Source organism: Cricetulus griseus, chromosome 8, assembly GCF_003668045.3.
Source record: "Cricetulus griseus strain 17A/GY chromosome 8, alternate assembly CriGri-PICRH-1.0, whole genome shotgun sequence".
Taxonomy (NCBI): domain Eukaryota; kingdom Metazoa; phylum Chordata; class Mammalia; order Rodentia; family Cricetidae; genus Cricetulus; species Cricetulus griseus.
The window spans coordinates 46589289-46603289 of NC_048601.1; the positions used below are offsets into that span (position 1 = coordinate 46589289).

Sequence of the window (14001 nt, forward strand, 5' to 3'; positions counted from 1 at the left end):
TATCCATGGTGATTTTTGTTTTCCGGTTATTTGTCTCTTGAATGCTCCTAGCTCTTTATTTGTTCACTCCTCCATGTGACAGTCATGCCAGTCTTCAATGCTGAAAATTTGCAAAATTTGCAGTATCACACCCTCATCAATGTGCTTTGTCCTCTTGTGTTGATAAGCAAGAAGAAGCTGGCTAAAAAATGCTTTGATGATAAAAGATGAAGCATAGATGAAGGGGTTTTGTTTGTGAGAAGTTTAACTGATTAGCTCTGTGGTGACTTTTGATGTCATGACAATGTTGACATCTTTACCATTGCAGATGTAGGAAAAACAGAATACACACACTTTCATATTGAGGACACCTGTACTACAAATGTATATTAACTTAATCTTAATCCTCACTGATTCTGCTTTGTATATGCACACATACATAAACCTATGTTTTTCTTTCCTTCTGTCAATATATCCTTCTCATTGGAAAAGCCCAATAAACAAATTTAGAAACACATTGTATTTACAATAGAATATCATGTAAATCCACTCCTCATATGTATCTTAGCTAACTATTCATGCTGGGAATTGTCCAACTCCCCAAAAGGTATTCTTGCCTCTCCCTGTTCATTGTTAATTGTGCTCTGGGCTTTAGGCCTTGGAACCTCTGTCTTTCCCCTGGTAATCCCTGGGAACTTCCCAGCCTTTATAGCTTGTTGTTAACTAAGAGAACAAGGAGTCTTTTTAAAATCATAACTAACTTTGTGCTGGATTATGTCTTGGTTGAATTACTTTTTTTATCTCTCCAACGATTTAATCAAAACACTAATACTTCATTCTTTTGGATGGTAATAACAGTATTGGCTTTTTCATGTGTATATTATTTGAAGAGACCCTAAGAAAATATTTCAACAAGTTTCTCAGTAAGGTTCTATTTACCAAGGCGATTGATTTTGGCTTGTTGGCACTTGTTAAGGAAAAAAATTGATAGTGCTTCCCCTCTAGAAGACTTAACAGATCTTATGTCTCATGTTTGTTTTGTTTTGTTTTCTACTTTTTAGGATAAGCAGGGACTTCCATGGTGGCTGGGGATCAGCTACAAAGGAATCGGCCAGTATGATTTGCAAGACAAGGTGAAGCCACGGAAAGTAAGTATGAACCACTGCAGACACTTAGAGGAACCCTGAATGTTAATGTTTTAGAACCTACAATATCACTTTCAGGGGCGCCTTGACCAATCTCAGGTAGTAAACTCAGGTAGTAAGTGAAGCTGGGGTACAGAAGCTACTCATGTTAAATGTTAATTGTAAAAGTAACTCATTTATGCACGGTCTACACAGTTCCATTATGGGCCATCTTTTCATTTTGTTTGTTGAGGTAGGTTCTCCTGGGGTATTAGTTGATCCTTCTGCCTCCACCTCCCAAGTGCTAGGGTTACATGCTGTTTCAAGGCCATAACCTAAACAATGCACTAAGGTTTGGCTACAAAGCTAACCACAACATGGTTCACAGCCCCATACACTTTGGTTTAAATCCAAAGGTTTTGTGGTGATTGTTTCTCAATAAAATAGTTATAAGTATTCTTTCCATAACTGTAGCTATGTTTTTTTCTTTTTTTGCTGTTCTTTGTTTTCACTGTCTTCTATAGCAAACATCATTTGCTTTCTGTAAAGAGAAAAAAAAAAAAACAACAATGAGCTAAAGGGCCAGAATCTATTAGATTTGGGTTTTCCAAAGCTAAATAAGTTACTGTTTATCATCATATGCTGTAATCCTAGTATTTGAGGGGCAGAGATGAGAGACCCGGAAGTTAAGGCTATGCTCTACTAGGCCAGCTTGGGCTACATGAAACTCTGTCTCCAAAAGAATCAAAAATAAGGGGAAAGAAACCTAGATTGTGAAGCTACTACTGTCACCTCAAGTATAACATGTACCTAGGCACCATTAATGAATCCATAGAGAACGCCACGCAGTGGCTGTGAGCTTTAGACATACTCACACTGCTTTGGGGGAGACTGCTACTCTCCCTGTGCTCTGCTGCCATCCCTGCAGGCTGTAGGAGTAAAACAGTGGCCTCTTAATAACAAACCACAGTCAGTCTTATCTCAACCCAGCATCACAGTCTAAAACAACTCCTACGTGGCTGCCTGTCTGTTGCTGTATTCTTCATAAAGCAATCCTGGAAACAGACCATGCACTGTGTCTTCCAAGACTCCTCTCATCCATCAATGCTTGCAATCACCTTAAGCTATGAAAATTGAGCACGATTCTTGACCCCATTGCTTGGCTGGGACATTAACATAGATAAACAATGGGTGGTGTCGGGCAGACCATGGTCTCCCCTCTCCATGCTCATCCAGCTCTGCTGGGCCAGATTCGCTGGGCGTCAAGTCTGTTTATTAGAGGAATATTAACAAAAGCAATAAAGCAGCATTTAGCCACCTTGTCCTTCTGTGCTAGTCATACAACCATCTTGTAGTTTCTGTCAGCCCTGGGAGCAACATCCATTGGACAAGGAATACTGTGTTCTATTTCCTGTTTTGTAATTCTAGGGATCAAATCAGGGGCCTTGCAAAAGTCAGGCAATCGCTACCCCCCCACACACACCACCACCACCACACCACACCACCCCCGCCACTTTTGAAAGCTACCTATCATTCCATTGCGTGAATATACAATATACATAATCTTTTTAACAGATTCTCTCTCATGATCCTCCTTCCACCCTCCACCCAAGTCTGGGATTACAGGTGTGAGCCACCACACCTAACTAACTAACTACCCATTCTCTTTTCATGGACATTACAGTTTCCATTGTGGGCGGACAGAGAGGTCAAAGTCCAGGGCATAACAGAGAGTCCCAGCCAAGCCACTGCCTGTCATGTTTTCTTAAAGCATAGCTCACCCATATTACTAAGGTTTTGCTCGTTAGTCCATCTTGAATTTTACCTTTTTAGTAAAGAACACACATAACTTTTGCTGGGTTTTCCTAAAAACCAGCAAAATAGAACTTAAGCCAACTCACAGGTCCACTTATAGTCAACTAGCTCCGTTTCCTTAAAACATAAAATAAAAACAAGCAACCTCAGCATTCATCCCCTGCAGCCCCTCCTGCTCTCAGAGTTCTTTCTCCCTTTTCCTTAATAAATCTGTGTTCCCACTGCATAAAGAAACAAAAGCAAGCAATCGGATTTTCTCCCCAAGTAATGGTGAGTCGGATCTGCACAGCAAACGCTGAGCTTGATTCCCTCTCTGGGGCTGTGATTCACCGGCCTTTCTTTACATTAACAGCTTCATAAAGATCAGTACATACTGCTTCACACCGATCACAATCAGGCCTGCTTGTTCATCCTGGTGTCTAGACAAGCATCAGCAGCCACTTCCTTTATTCAATTCGAAGTTTTGCCCTTTCATTTTCAAGCTCTGCCACTCACTTCTGACAGGACGCTAGAGCTCTCCCTTCTGCTGTTGCCTCCTCCCCCTTCCCTTCTCCATCTCTTCAGGCGTCCATGCTGCACCGTGGCTTGTTCCCTGCTTTCTTTTGTTAAAACCTGATGGTGGATGTTGCTTCTGTGCACTTAACTGCTTTCTGTAAACCTATTGATTTGAGCTGGGGGCAGCAGTGTGCTCTGCCAGGCTCTATCCTGTCCAGTTTGCCCGCCTTAAAAGAATATATAATTTAAAGGGTTGTGAGCACCGACACAAAAGAAGGCTCAGGCTTCAGTATCTGGGCATGCAGCAAGTTCTCCAATGGCCAGGAAAGAATCAAGGTCATGCTGACAAATTAATGGAACACAGGCTATCAGGCCAGTCTCAAGATGCTGGGCCTCCAGAGCCATGTGCCTACCTTGTTGGTGTAAAAGCAAACCAGGATGGAGACATACCAACACTGACACCAAAAGGCTGGTTATAAAAGGGGTTGTTTAAGGTCTGCTGGCAAAGGCCTTGCAGCCTGCCTAGATAATGTCTATTAATTACTGCTTTTGAATGTTGGGGACTGTGTTTGTTTACTACCACTAGCAAGTGCTCTTCATTTGTCTTAGCTTTAACTTTTTTGCCAGTCTAGGGCTGAGGGGCAACAAGTGAATTCCATCAGTGAAGCTCCATGATGCTGGCCAAGAGTTATGGAGAGATTACAGACCCTGGCCTTGATGTCTATTTTCTGTGTGATCTTGGGTCTATGTATGAATTTGTGTGTGTTTGAGTGTATCTCTGTGTGTATTTTGCTATGCTGAGGATCGAAGCAACCTAAGCTAAGCAAGCACTCTACCACTAAGCTATATGTCCAAGCCTTACTTGCTGTGTAATCTTGGGCATGGTTTTCATCTCTCTTTAGAAGTATCTTCCTTATCGGCACAGCCGTAATCCCACTAGCTGCGTGGGGAGGATGTGAGAACTAAATGATATTATATTATTCCCCATGCCTGATAAACAAACATCACTAGGTAACTGTTAACCATTTCTTGGAGTGATGGAGACAGACAATTAAAGAGAATAATTGGGAACTATTTTGGGGTTACTGACGGAGAAGAACCCAACGTCACAGCGGAGCAGCCCGGGTATAGTAGGAGTCCCTATATTTAGAGCCTTGCAAACCCTTTTCTCCTTGGTTCGTTACCCAGAGTGCATGAAGATGTGCTATATATGAAAAGAAAAATAATAAATTAATGACTTCACCACAGGGTCTCCTGTATCCCAGACTGGCCTTGAACTTGCTGTGTAGGCAAGAAATCTTGAATTTTTGATTCTCTCACCTCCAATTTCCCAAGGCTGGGATTACAAGTGTGTACTGGGGTTCAAACCCAGAACTTCATGCATACTAGGTAGGCATCCTACCAACTGAACTTCTCTTTTTAGGTCTTTCTTGTTAGTTTAGCATTTCAAGGGGCAAACATGTCTTTCACAAGGAACTAGACAGTACATCAGTGGGTGAGTAAGGCATTATTAGTATATGTGTCATGACTGAACTCTGACCCTACGCAAGGACTTCTCTTGGGAAAACGAGGCCTGTAGGAGAGCAGAGATGGAAGATTGACGTGGTACTGTTAGTGGAGGCATCATCTAGACCATCCTGATGAAGGGCCTTTCAAGATTAGCATCTTTTTACGCTGTAGCATGATAAAAGGACCTTGTGGTGAACACTGTGTCTCGGCCTTTGGTTAACTGATTTTTTTTTTTAAACTGTTGGAATTCCCTGGAGGCAGTTGTGTTAAGTAATAGGCACAAAAGCCTTCTGTTCGCTTGTCATAGCAGCCCTAGGCTCATCACAGCAGGCCTGGGCTCCTTCCTTTACTTGAAGGCAGAACCTTGACTGTTTCTCTAATCACAGGCATCTTGACCGTCACAACTCCTTGTTCCTTCCACCACCAGCATGGACCACACAGAAGGTCCTTCTGTCCCAGAGCAAGTTAATGCTGGGAGAACTGGGGGGGGGGGGGGGGCGTGTGCTGTCCAACCCCACTTTCTACATCAGTACAACATGCTGTCTGGTGTGAATAGGAACACTGATTACAAAATGTGGTCAGGAGACCAGTCCATCCTGTTTGGAAAGTGTGTAATTAAGCTCCAGCCACACCAATAATCAATCTGATTGTTAAAACCTGCAGAGCCAGTGGGAGGAGGCCGCCAATCCTATAACATGGGCTTGAAACAAGAGCCAGTTCTGCATTCCCACTGACCAGCTGGCTGACTAGGAACTGCCACTTAACCTCTCGGTGCCCTCATTTTCTCATTTATTCAGTTCAAAAAGATTCTGTCTACACTCTCACAGTGCTGTAGGCACCCTGTGGACTAAAGGAATTTGTTCAGAGTGAATGTAACCCTCTCCACACCATATTTTACTGCGTAGTCTGACATCTCTCTTCACCTCTATGGGTAAGCAGTTAGGGTCTATATTTCTATGATGAGAACATTTCAAGATTCCTCTGAGGATTGTCAAAGAAGGTGAAAGACATTCTGGAGCAAGCCCTTTGTCCTTCAGGAAGTCCCATCTCATTGCAAGGGAGCGTGGGAAGTATTGTCTCGATGCCGGCAGGTCATGGCCAAAGCTATATAACTCAAGTTGTTTTGTGACCAAAAAGAAATGTGGAAACACACTCTGGAGGAGGTAAGCTGTGGCTACTAACCTACTTGTTTCTCCAAAAAATAGTCTAGAGAGATGGCTGGTGAGAAATGAGTAAGCAAAGAAATCACATAATTGTAAACTTTAAATTGCCTTTGGGAAGAACTGATGAGATAGAGGGAGAGACATCTGGTGTTTAGGGAAGGTCTCCCTAAGGAAAGTGACATTTTAGCTGAGACCTGAATGGCGAGATGCTTCCAAAGTACCTGGTGGCTGCCTGGAAGGAGGAAAGGTAAATGTTTACAATAGACCACTAACCACACCTTCAAGAATAAGAGGACTTCTGCCATAGGAACCGCAGATGTTCTCTGCAGAAGAGGAAATGGCTCTGCATAGGGGGGACTGCCCCATAACTCACTGGCCACACTGTTACTAGTTATACCTGGCCCTTAACCCATGGTAGAATTGTTCACACACAAAGAAAAAGGACATGTAGAGTTGGAGTTGTAGCTCGGTTGGCAGGGTGGTTGCCTAGCATACCTGAGGTCCTCATAAACCAGGCATGGTGGGACATACTTTGGATCCGAGCACTCAGGATGCAGAGGCATGAAGGTCAGAAGTTCAAAGCTATCCTCAGCCTCAGAGCAAGTTTGAAGTCAGACTGAGAAACATTGAGTCAGGCAGGGTGGCGGGGAGAGGAAGAGACAGAGAGAGAACATCCTTGGTCATCTGTGGCAATACCTGGGATTAGAACCGTGCCAGCTCTGGTTGTCTGACACCTGTGCACATGTGCCCCCACGCAAGTTCTAACAGGGAGGAAGCCAGTCCCTCAGCCCTGGGAAGTTAGAGATTTGGCCCCAGAGGAGACTTGGGTGAAATGATACCATTTTAGACGTTTGGTATTTATATGACACATTGGTTTTTTGTAATATTCAGAACTTTTTCATCTCAATTTATTTCCAAATAGCCAGAATGCTTAATTGATTACTTGCAAGATGACATTTTATGTACATATACAGCTATGAGATCGCACCTAAAGAAAATAATTTTCAGATTCTAAGCATGTTCTGTTGGGATTTCCCCCCACCCCACCCCACCTCCCTTCATGGTTATTTGAGTGAGGGTCCTGACTGTTCTGGAACTTGCTTTGTAGACTAGGCTGGCCTCTAACTCACAGAGATCCCCCTGCCTCTGCCTCCAAGTACTGGTATTAAAAGTGTGCTCCATCACTCTCAAGCCTATTGGGATCTCTTACAAAAGTATTTTTTACCACAGCAGATCCTCTTAGTAGGAGCTCTTTTGCCTGAATCAAGTATTGTTAAGTCCCTCTAACAAGTAACATTTGTATTTGGAAAAGTATGTGAATAACCATTTTGAGCCTAAAAGTATTATCTAATTGGAAGAAACAGAACTCTGGAACTTACTATTTTAAAGAAAGAAATCTAAAGCATCTTATTTACATATTCTAGCTCTCAGAACCTAGATATAGCACAAGATATTGCCCTCTAATGCAACATTCCTCTATTCCAGCTGGATTACTATTTTCTTTGGGGTATGGGACTGTCCTGTGCGTAGTAGGACAGGGCACAGTATCTGTGCTTTGTTCTGGCAGCATCCTCCCTTCCCATCTGTTCATTAGCCAAGTCTCCTCCCATCACCAGATGGCCTGGAGGTGGGGATAGTTCAGTTATCATGAGCTGCAAAACAGTAGTAAGTGAAGTTGAGGGATATGCCAGTCGGGGGGGGGGGGGCATCTATAATCCCAGCACTTGGGAAGCTGAGGCAGGATTAACATGCATCTAAGATTAGCCTTGCCTTATTCCACAAATGGCTGCCTCCTCTTTTCTCTTTTAATCTGAAGTATAAATATTCTCTTTTCCTTCCTTTTCACCTTTGCCTCCTCTCCTCCTTCTCCTCCTCCTGTTAAAAATCCCTGCCTAAGAAACAGAAGTGGTGTGCTATGGTGCTCTGCTGGGGGTTTGGAGCCTGACTCTGCTTGTATGTAAATCCCAGATCCATCCCTGTTGACTGAGTGGCTTGGCCAGTGTGTTCTCCTGCATGGATTCAGCTTGACACCCTGCTTCCACATCTGGTTGTTGGGAAGGCTCAGTGCCTACGGTTTTCAGTACTCCAGAAGGCATTAGCAACATCTTTATTCACCAGGTGTAACCTTTAGCATGAAACAGAATAAGTCAATGGTCCCTGGTTTGCTTTGCTTCGCATCACACAGGGGGATCACCCTATCCAAGTGACTCATTGTTTGATGTACCTTGGCTGTGACTATTCTGAATTTAGTCATTTCCATGTGAATTTGCAGCTAAATGATTAACCTACAGGACAATGAGCAATGAAAAGTCCCAACTCCTGCGGCATGTTTTTCCTACCCTACCTTACCATCAGACCTATGTGGTGTTTACTCACAGTTTGTCATGACTTAAAAGAGAACTGGATCCTTTCTGTCCAAATCCCGCTCCCTCCCCTAGAGGAGGGGTCTTCTGACCCTCAAGCAACCTCCCTGCCCTAGGCAGCTGACTCTCCAGCATTCTGTTGCTTGCTGGGGCACATTCTTTCTTCCTTCTTCCTGGCTACTCCAGACAGAAGGGAGTTTGCTACCCAGTCACTCTGCAGAACAGGCTAACAGTCCCTCTACTCATCAGTGACCACCAGGTACAGGATAGAGGAAGTGATTTCCTCCCTACCGGATGCATCAGGAAACCACCCAAGAGATCCACACTGCCAGCCTAGTGTGGTCATAGACATTGAGGCCTAATGACCCAGCTATGTCAACAGAACCACTGAACTGTTTCCTCTGTGGAGGGGCAGATGTGGAGTCAGATAGCTATTGCTAGCTCTGTTTCTGCTCCTAAGTGGCTGTCATCCATTTAGTAACAATAAGCCAAGTGTAGAGCAAGCCCTTCACAACACATTAGCTCAACCACTCACGGACGGATATGCCAAGCCTGGCTCTGGGCCAAGTATCCTATAAACATAAAGTTGTGTTTGGATAACCTTTGGAGGTGGGCCTCATTGGTCCATTTAACAGAAGAGGAAACTGAGGCTTAGGAAAGTCAAGTCCCTTGATGATCAGCACAGCTCTGAGTGGTGGATCCAATTGCAAACCTAGACAGGCTGGTGTGCATGCCATGCGGGATGGAAGGCTGCTCGCTGTTCATCAAGTAAAGAGCCTCCTCCACAGGAGGTATTCAAAGCATACTGTTGAGCTGGGCTTGGTACTGCAGGCCCTTAAGCCCAGCACTGGGAGGATAGAGATAGGTGGATCTCTGTGAGTTCAATACCAACCTGGTCTACATGAGTTCCAGGACAGCCAGGGCTATGACTAACAACAATAGCAACAAAACACTGTCATTGAGAAGGAATGAGACGAAGTCTACTGGTATACAGCAGACCTGTTTCCTGAATGTCCTTCAGGACCCCTGCCCTTGAAAAAATATCAATCTGTTTTGTTTTGCTTTTTATATTTTACTTATCTATTTACTTGTGTGTGAGAGTTTTGTTTGCCTTTATGTCTGTATACCACAAGTGTGCCTGGTACCCATGGAGGTCAGAAGAGGGCATCAAATCTCCTGGCACTGGAATTACAGGCAGTTGTGAGCTGTCTTCTGGGTGCTAGGAACTGAATAGTTGTGAGCTGTGGTTGAGTCCTCTGGAAGAGCAACCAGTGCAGAGCTGTCTCTCCAGCCCCTTTCAGGAATCTTTGTAATAGGTGGAGATTATTTCATCTAGTTTTTCACATGTGAGTAAATGAGTGGGACCTAACTGAACAGTAACTATTGATTTCAACAAAATGCCTTAAATATTTAAGACACTTTTTTCTTTGAATAATGTATCATAACATGGCATTTTTTCCCCTAAATTCTTCAGCTTCCTTGAGTCTAAAGAGGAAGAGAACTTTGTATGTGTGCAGTATCTTACACAAGTTTATTTTCAAAACAGTATTTGATATGACTTGTTTTTTCCTACTTCAGTGCTCAAATTCATAGCTCTTCCTTGTTTGGAGACAGATGATTAATGACTTTGAGAAATGTCTTCCTATTGTGACTGCTTGATTATATCTTCATTGACATTATTTATGCTCCCCCTCCTTTCCCTGTTTTATCTATTTATTTACTTTTGCAATATCAAAGTAACCCAAGACTGCTGTCTGCTACCTATTAAGTGTGCACTTCCTTCTGTTGATTCCAAAGGGGACAACTAATCATTGTAAATGAGTCTAAAGTAGAGAGACATCTGGAAGACCTAATTAATAGTCTTATTTTCATCCTTCAGCTATTTCCCTTTTGCAACTAACAGCATCAGTTCTAGAAACAAGAGATTCTCAAACGCATGGATTTTACAAAGTGCACATTGACAATGAACACTGATTCACAACAAACATGCTTTTCCCGTATTCTGAACCCCATTGTAAGCAAATCGCACCCCCTTTCTTCTTGTCTTCCTCCTCTTTAAAGTCTTCAAGATTAGGATTTTGACTTGGGCAATTTTTTTTTCTGTTTTAGTAGGAAAATTGCAACTGTGTTTGTGTACACATATGCATGTGTAATGTTTCACTTTTTTCCATTCATTTATTTAGCTCATAAATAAAGTCATGCACAATTATGATACATAATACATATTCACAATGTATATTCACAATGGCATGGCTAAATTAAACCAGTTAACATGTTATATCACACATATTCATCATTTTTGTTTTGAGAACACTTAAAGTATACTATCAGACACTATACCATGCCCGATACCATACCACGCCTGACATCTCTCCAAGCAGTAGCAAATCCGAAGTGGACAGCTGCTTTCTTTGAGCCTCTTCTCCTCAAACTCAAAATTCCCTTGGCATCTTCTTCATTTCTCAGAGATAAAGTCTTCCTATGTGTTTCACAGGCTACTTCTCTAAGGAAGTTCTAACCCAGGCAGGTTTCCTCGGCTATTTCCCTAACCAATTCTCCTTTCCCTTTTCGATTGATCTGAAGTCTCCACATAGTTATGGCTGGAAGGTTTATTCTTTACATTATGCCCTGGACCAAGAGAAGAGCCTGGGGACCCTGTTGGGTAGTCTGTTAGATCCAGCACATAGTACACTCTAAAGCCCAACCTCCAGGGTGTTTCTTTCACCTCCCTCGGTTGGCACTTTCAGAGCCTCGCCCTGCCTCCTTGAAAGCAATCACTCAGAAACAATGGAAAAGTGCAATGCGAGAACGTTTGTACGCATTTCGAGAAAAAAAAAAAAAAAAAGACCTATCAAACAAAGCTATCTTACTTCTCGCCACCAGCTAGATCAAGTGCCACTACAATAAAAAGGTGTTCGCAGCAACTGTAAACATTGATAGGATCACACTGATAGTCACATGGAAGTTCTAAAGAATCCCCCAGATGACCGAGATCTGGGCTCTGAACAGACGGACTGGTGGTGTTCATCTTGTCAACTTTCTCCTAATTTTGAGAAACGAGTATTACTTTAATTCGAGAATAAGTTTTGAGGACTAGTTTCCAAAATTTATGAGAACTCAGGCAAAAGCATGCGCGTGGACACTGACTGATTTTGTCAGTTTAACTTCACCTCGGCTTTTCTCAAGCTGGGGTTTCCTGTCTCACTTACAGTACATTCTACCTCGGAGTCCACCAGCGCCAGCTCAGTTTGTGCCCTTCCAGGTCACTTTTATACGGTTCCAGGCAGGTATCGAAAAGCACCTTTCGCATGGCCTTTCAAGATTTTGGAGAAGGGAGTTTTTGCAGTCTCCTCCAAAACCTTGTCTGTCTCCCATAGCTTCTTTTGCAAACCCGGTGGCCATGTAATTGTTTCCGATTCTCTGTAAATAAGTCGAAGGCCTTCACTTTCTAAGTAGGGTTTCTCCTCGCTGGGCGCCAGCTTGCTCTCTGCTCTGGAAGGCTGAATGGAGTCAGCCTAGCATTTCCCATTTGTAAGTGATAAGAGGGGGGAGGTGGCCGCTCTCAGAGATCAGGTTTCAAGTGGAGCCCTGGTTTTATGTGTGTGGGAATGGACAGCAAAGGAAAACACAGCCAGGCTGCCTTCTGACTCTTCCTGTTGAACCTGTTCCTGTGCCAGTGAGTAGACCTGGGTAAAAAAGGTTTTCCTAAAACAGCCTTGGGTGAAATTCGTGCCTGGATTCAAAGTCGGCTCACCTCCCAGGAAGTGCCGTGGGAGTCCAGGCCGCCTGGTTTTAGAAGTCTTCTTTGAGAAAATCTACCAGAGAGAACCTGGCTCCCCTCTCCCTTACGGGAAACTGTGTGCTGGGGAGGTGTCCCTCGGCAGAGTGGCTGATGTCAGTGGTGTGTCAACCGTGGGAGGCTCGGTTTGTGAAACCGAGTTACACCTAAGTGTCTTATGAAACTCGATTCAGAAGGCACCGGAGCTGCCATCGGGCTAGGGAGGCAGACAGGATCCTGGGGCTTCCTCTCATGTTTCTGCCCCATTTGGGGGAACTTCTGGATTAAAGGAAATGACAGCCTCAACTCCACAGACGCTGTAGGACATTGGTATGTAGCTTTACGCGTTTACTAATTCTTTGAAACTGGAGAGTGGGGCAGTTTCAGACAGCTGTGTGTCTTTGGTGCATGCTGGTCTGTTGGAGTCTAAGGTCTATTCTGAACACTGTGTCCCTATACAATTTTGCAGCTCAGCCCATCTTCCAGTGGGCCCGCTTTTGTGCAAAACTTCTGTTTGGGAAATGTGTTTGCTGACTGTGTGCCACAGTGCAATGTTTCTTAATTAGGAAACTAGTTGTGTGCTAAGAGGCTTTGCACATCATGTTACTGTGGAGGCAGACCCTAGTGGAAGAGAGGAAGGGCCGACCACCCAGTCCAAGATGAGAGCTTGTAAAGCCTGCATCAGTTCAGGATTTAATGAAGGGGTTGAAAAAAATACAGCCAAGCACGCCGAGTCTTGTCAATATGCAGTTTTAACAAATGACTTTGTTTTTTGGACTATACATTTCCAGCAAAATTTCTTTCTGCAGCTGGAGAACAGCAGAGGTTGGGGAGCTCTGACCTCACCTTGAGGCTCTTAACTTAAGAAAGCCACAAGAGTCAGCCCTCACCCACACTGGGTTCCTGGCACTCAGCTTGTGTCACTTAGGGGGACTTAGGGCTAGGTGAGAAGCTGCTTAGCAGACTCACCTCAACCTGAGAATGTCTTTTACTTTCAGTTTGCATGCCTTTGAAATATTATCGCTGATCTTTATTGGAACATTCCCCTCCGGTAGCTTTCCATTTAAGTTTGAAGTCTCCATCTTTAAGCAGAAGGTCCGTGCTTATAGTAATCGATGAAGGTTTCCTGACATACAGTTGAGTCAGGGGAAAAACTGAATGTGTGTTCTGCGGATGCTCAGTTTTATTATTCAGGAAGGATTAACTGGTGAGGTGGCGTTTACTAGGTAAACATTGCTGTCAGAAGAAAAGATAAAAACGGTTTGGAGTTATAGTTGATTAGTAAAAAGTTGACAAATCACCAGTTTGTCCTTGACCCATCCCCATCCCTCCGGGGAAGCTGCAACCATTTGGTTAAGAGACTTAGTAAAAATGAGAGTAATGAAATCTACATGGTTCCCTTAATTTCTTTTAGTTATTTCAATGGAAGCAGCTGGAAAATTTGTATTTCCGTGAGAAGAAATTTGCTGTGGAGGTGCACGATCCGAGAAGGTAAAGATAGAAGTTTCCTATGGGATGCTGTGAATGTGTATGCATGGGTTTTTTTTTGTATTCGCTTTCTATTTCTCTTGTAAATTTACGTGCTAGTGGAGCTACTGGGGTCAAAGAACTACTGTGCTTAAACCTTAGGGCAGCTGTCAGTCATTTCCAAAACACTAGCTGGTTTACATCTCCACCAGCCATGTATGGGATTCCAATCTCTGCAAATTCTCTCCAGCATTAGTGTGTTTCTCTCTCTCTCTCTCTCTCTCTCTCTCTCTCTCTCTCTCTCTGTG

General features: G+C 43.5%; 1 protein-coding gene across 1 annotated transcript in view; it reads left to right on the top strand.

Moving 5' to 3' along the window:
* Frmd4b (FERM domain containing 4B) overlaps window positions 1–14001 on the top strand; it is a 197930-nt gene that overhangs the window by 160629 nt on the left and 23300 nt on the right. Inside the window, exons 11-12 of the mRNA XM_027428944.2 lie at window positions 1041–1127; window positions 13641–13717. Of these exons, the coding sequence (XP_027284745.1) occupies window positions 1041–1127; window positions 13641–13717 (164 nt within the window). The remainder of the gene's footprint in view (window positions 1–1040; window positions 1128–13640; window positions 13718–14001) is intronic.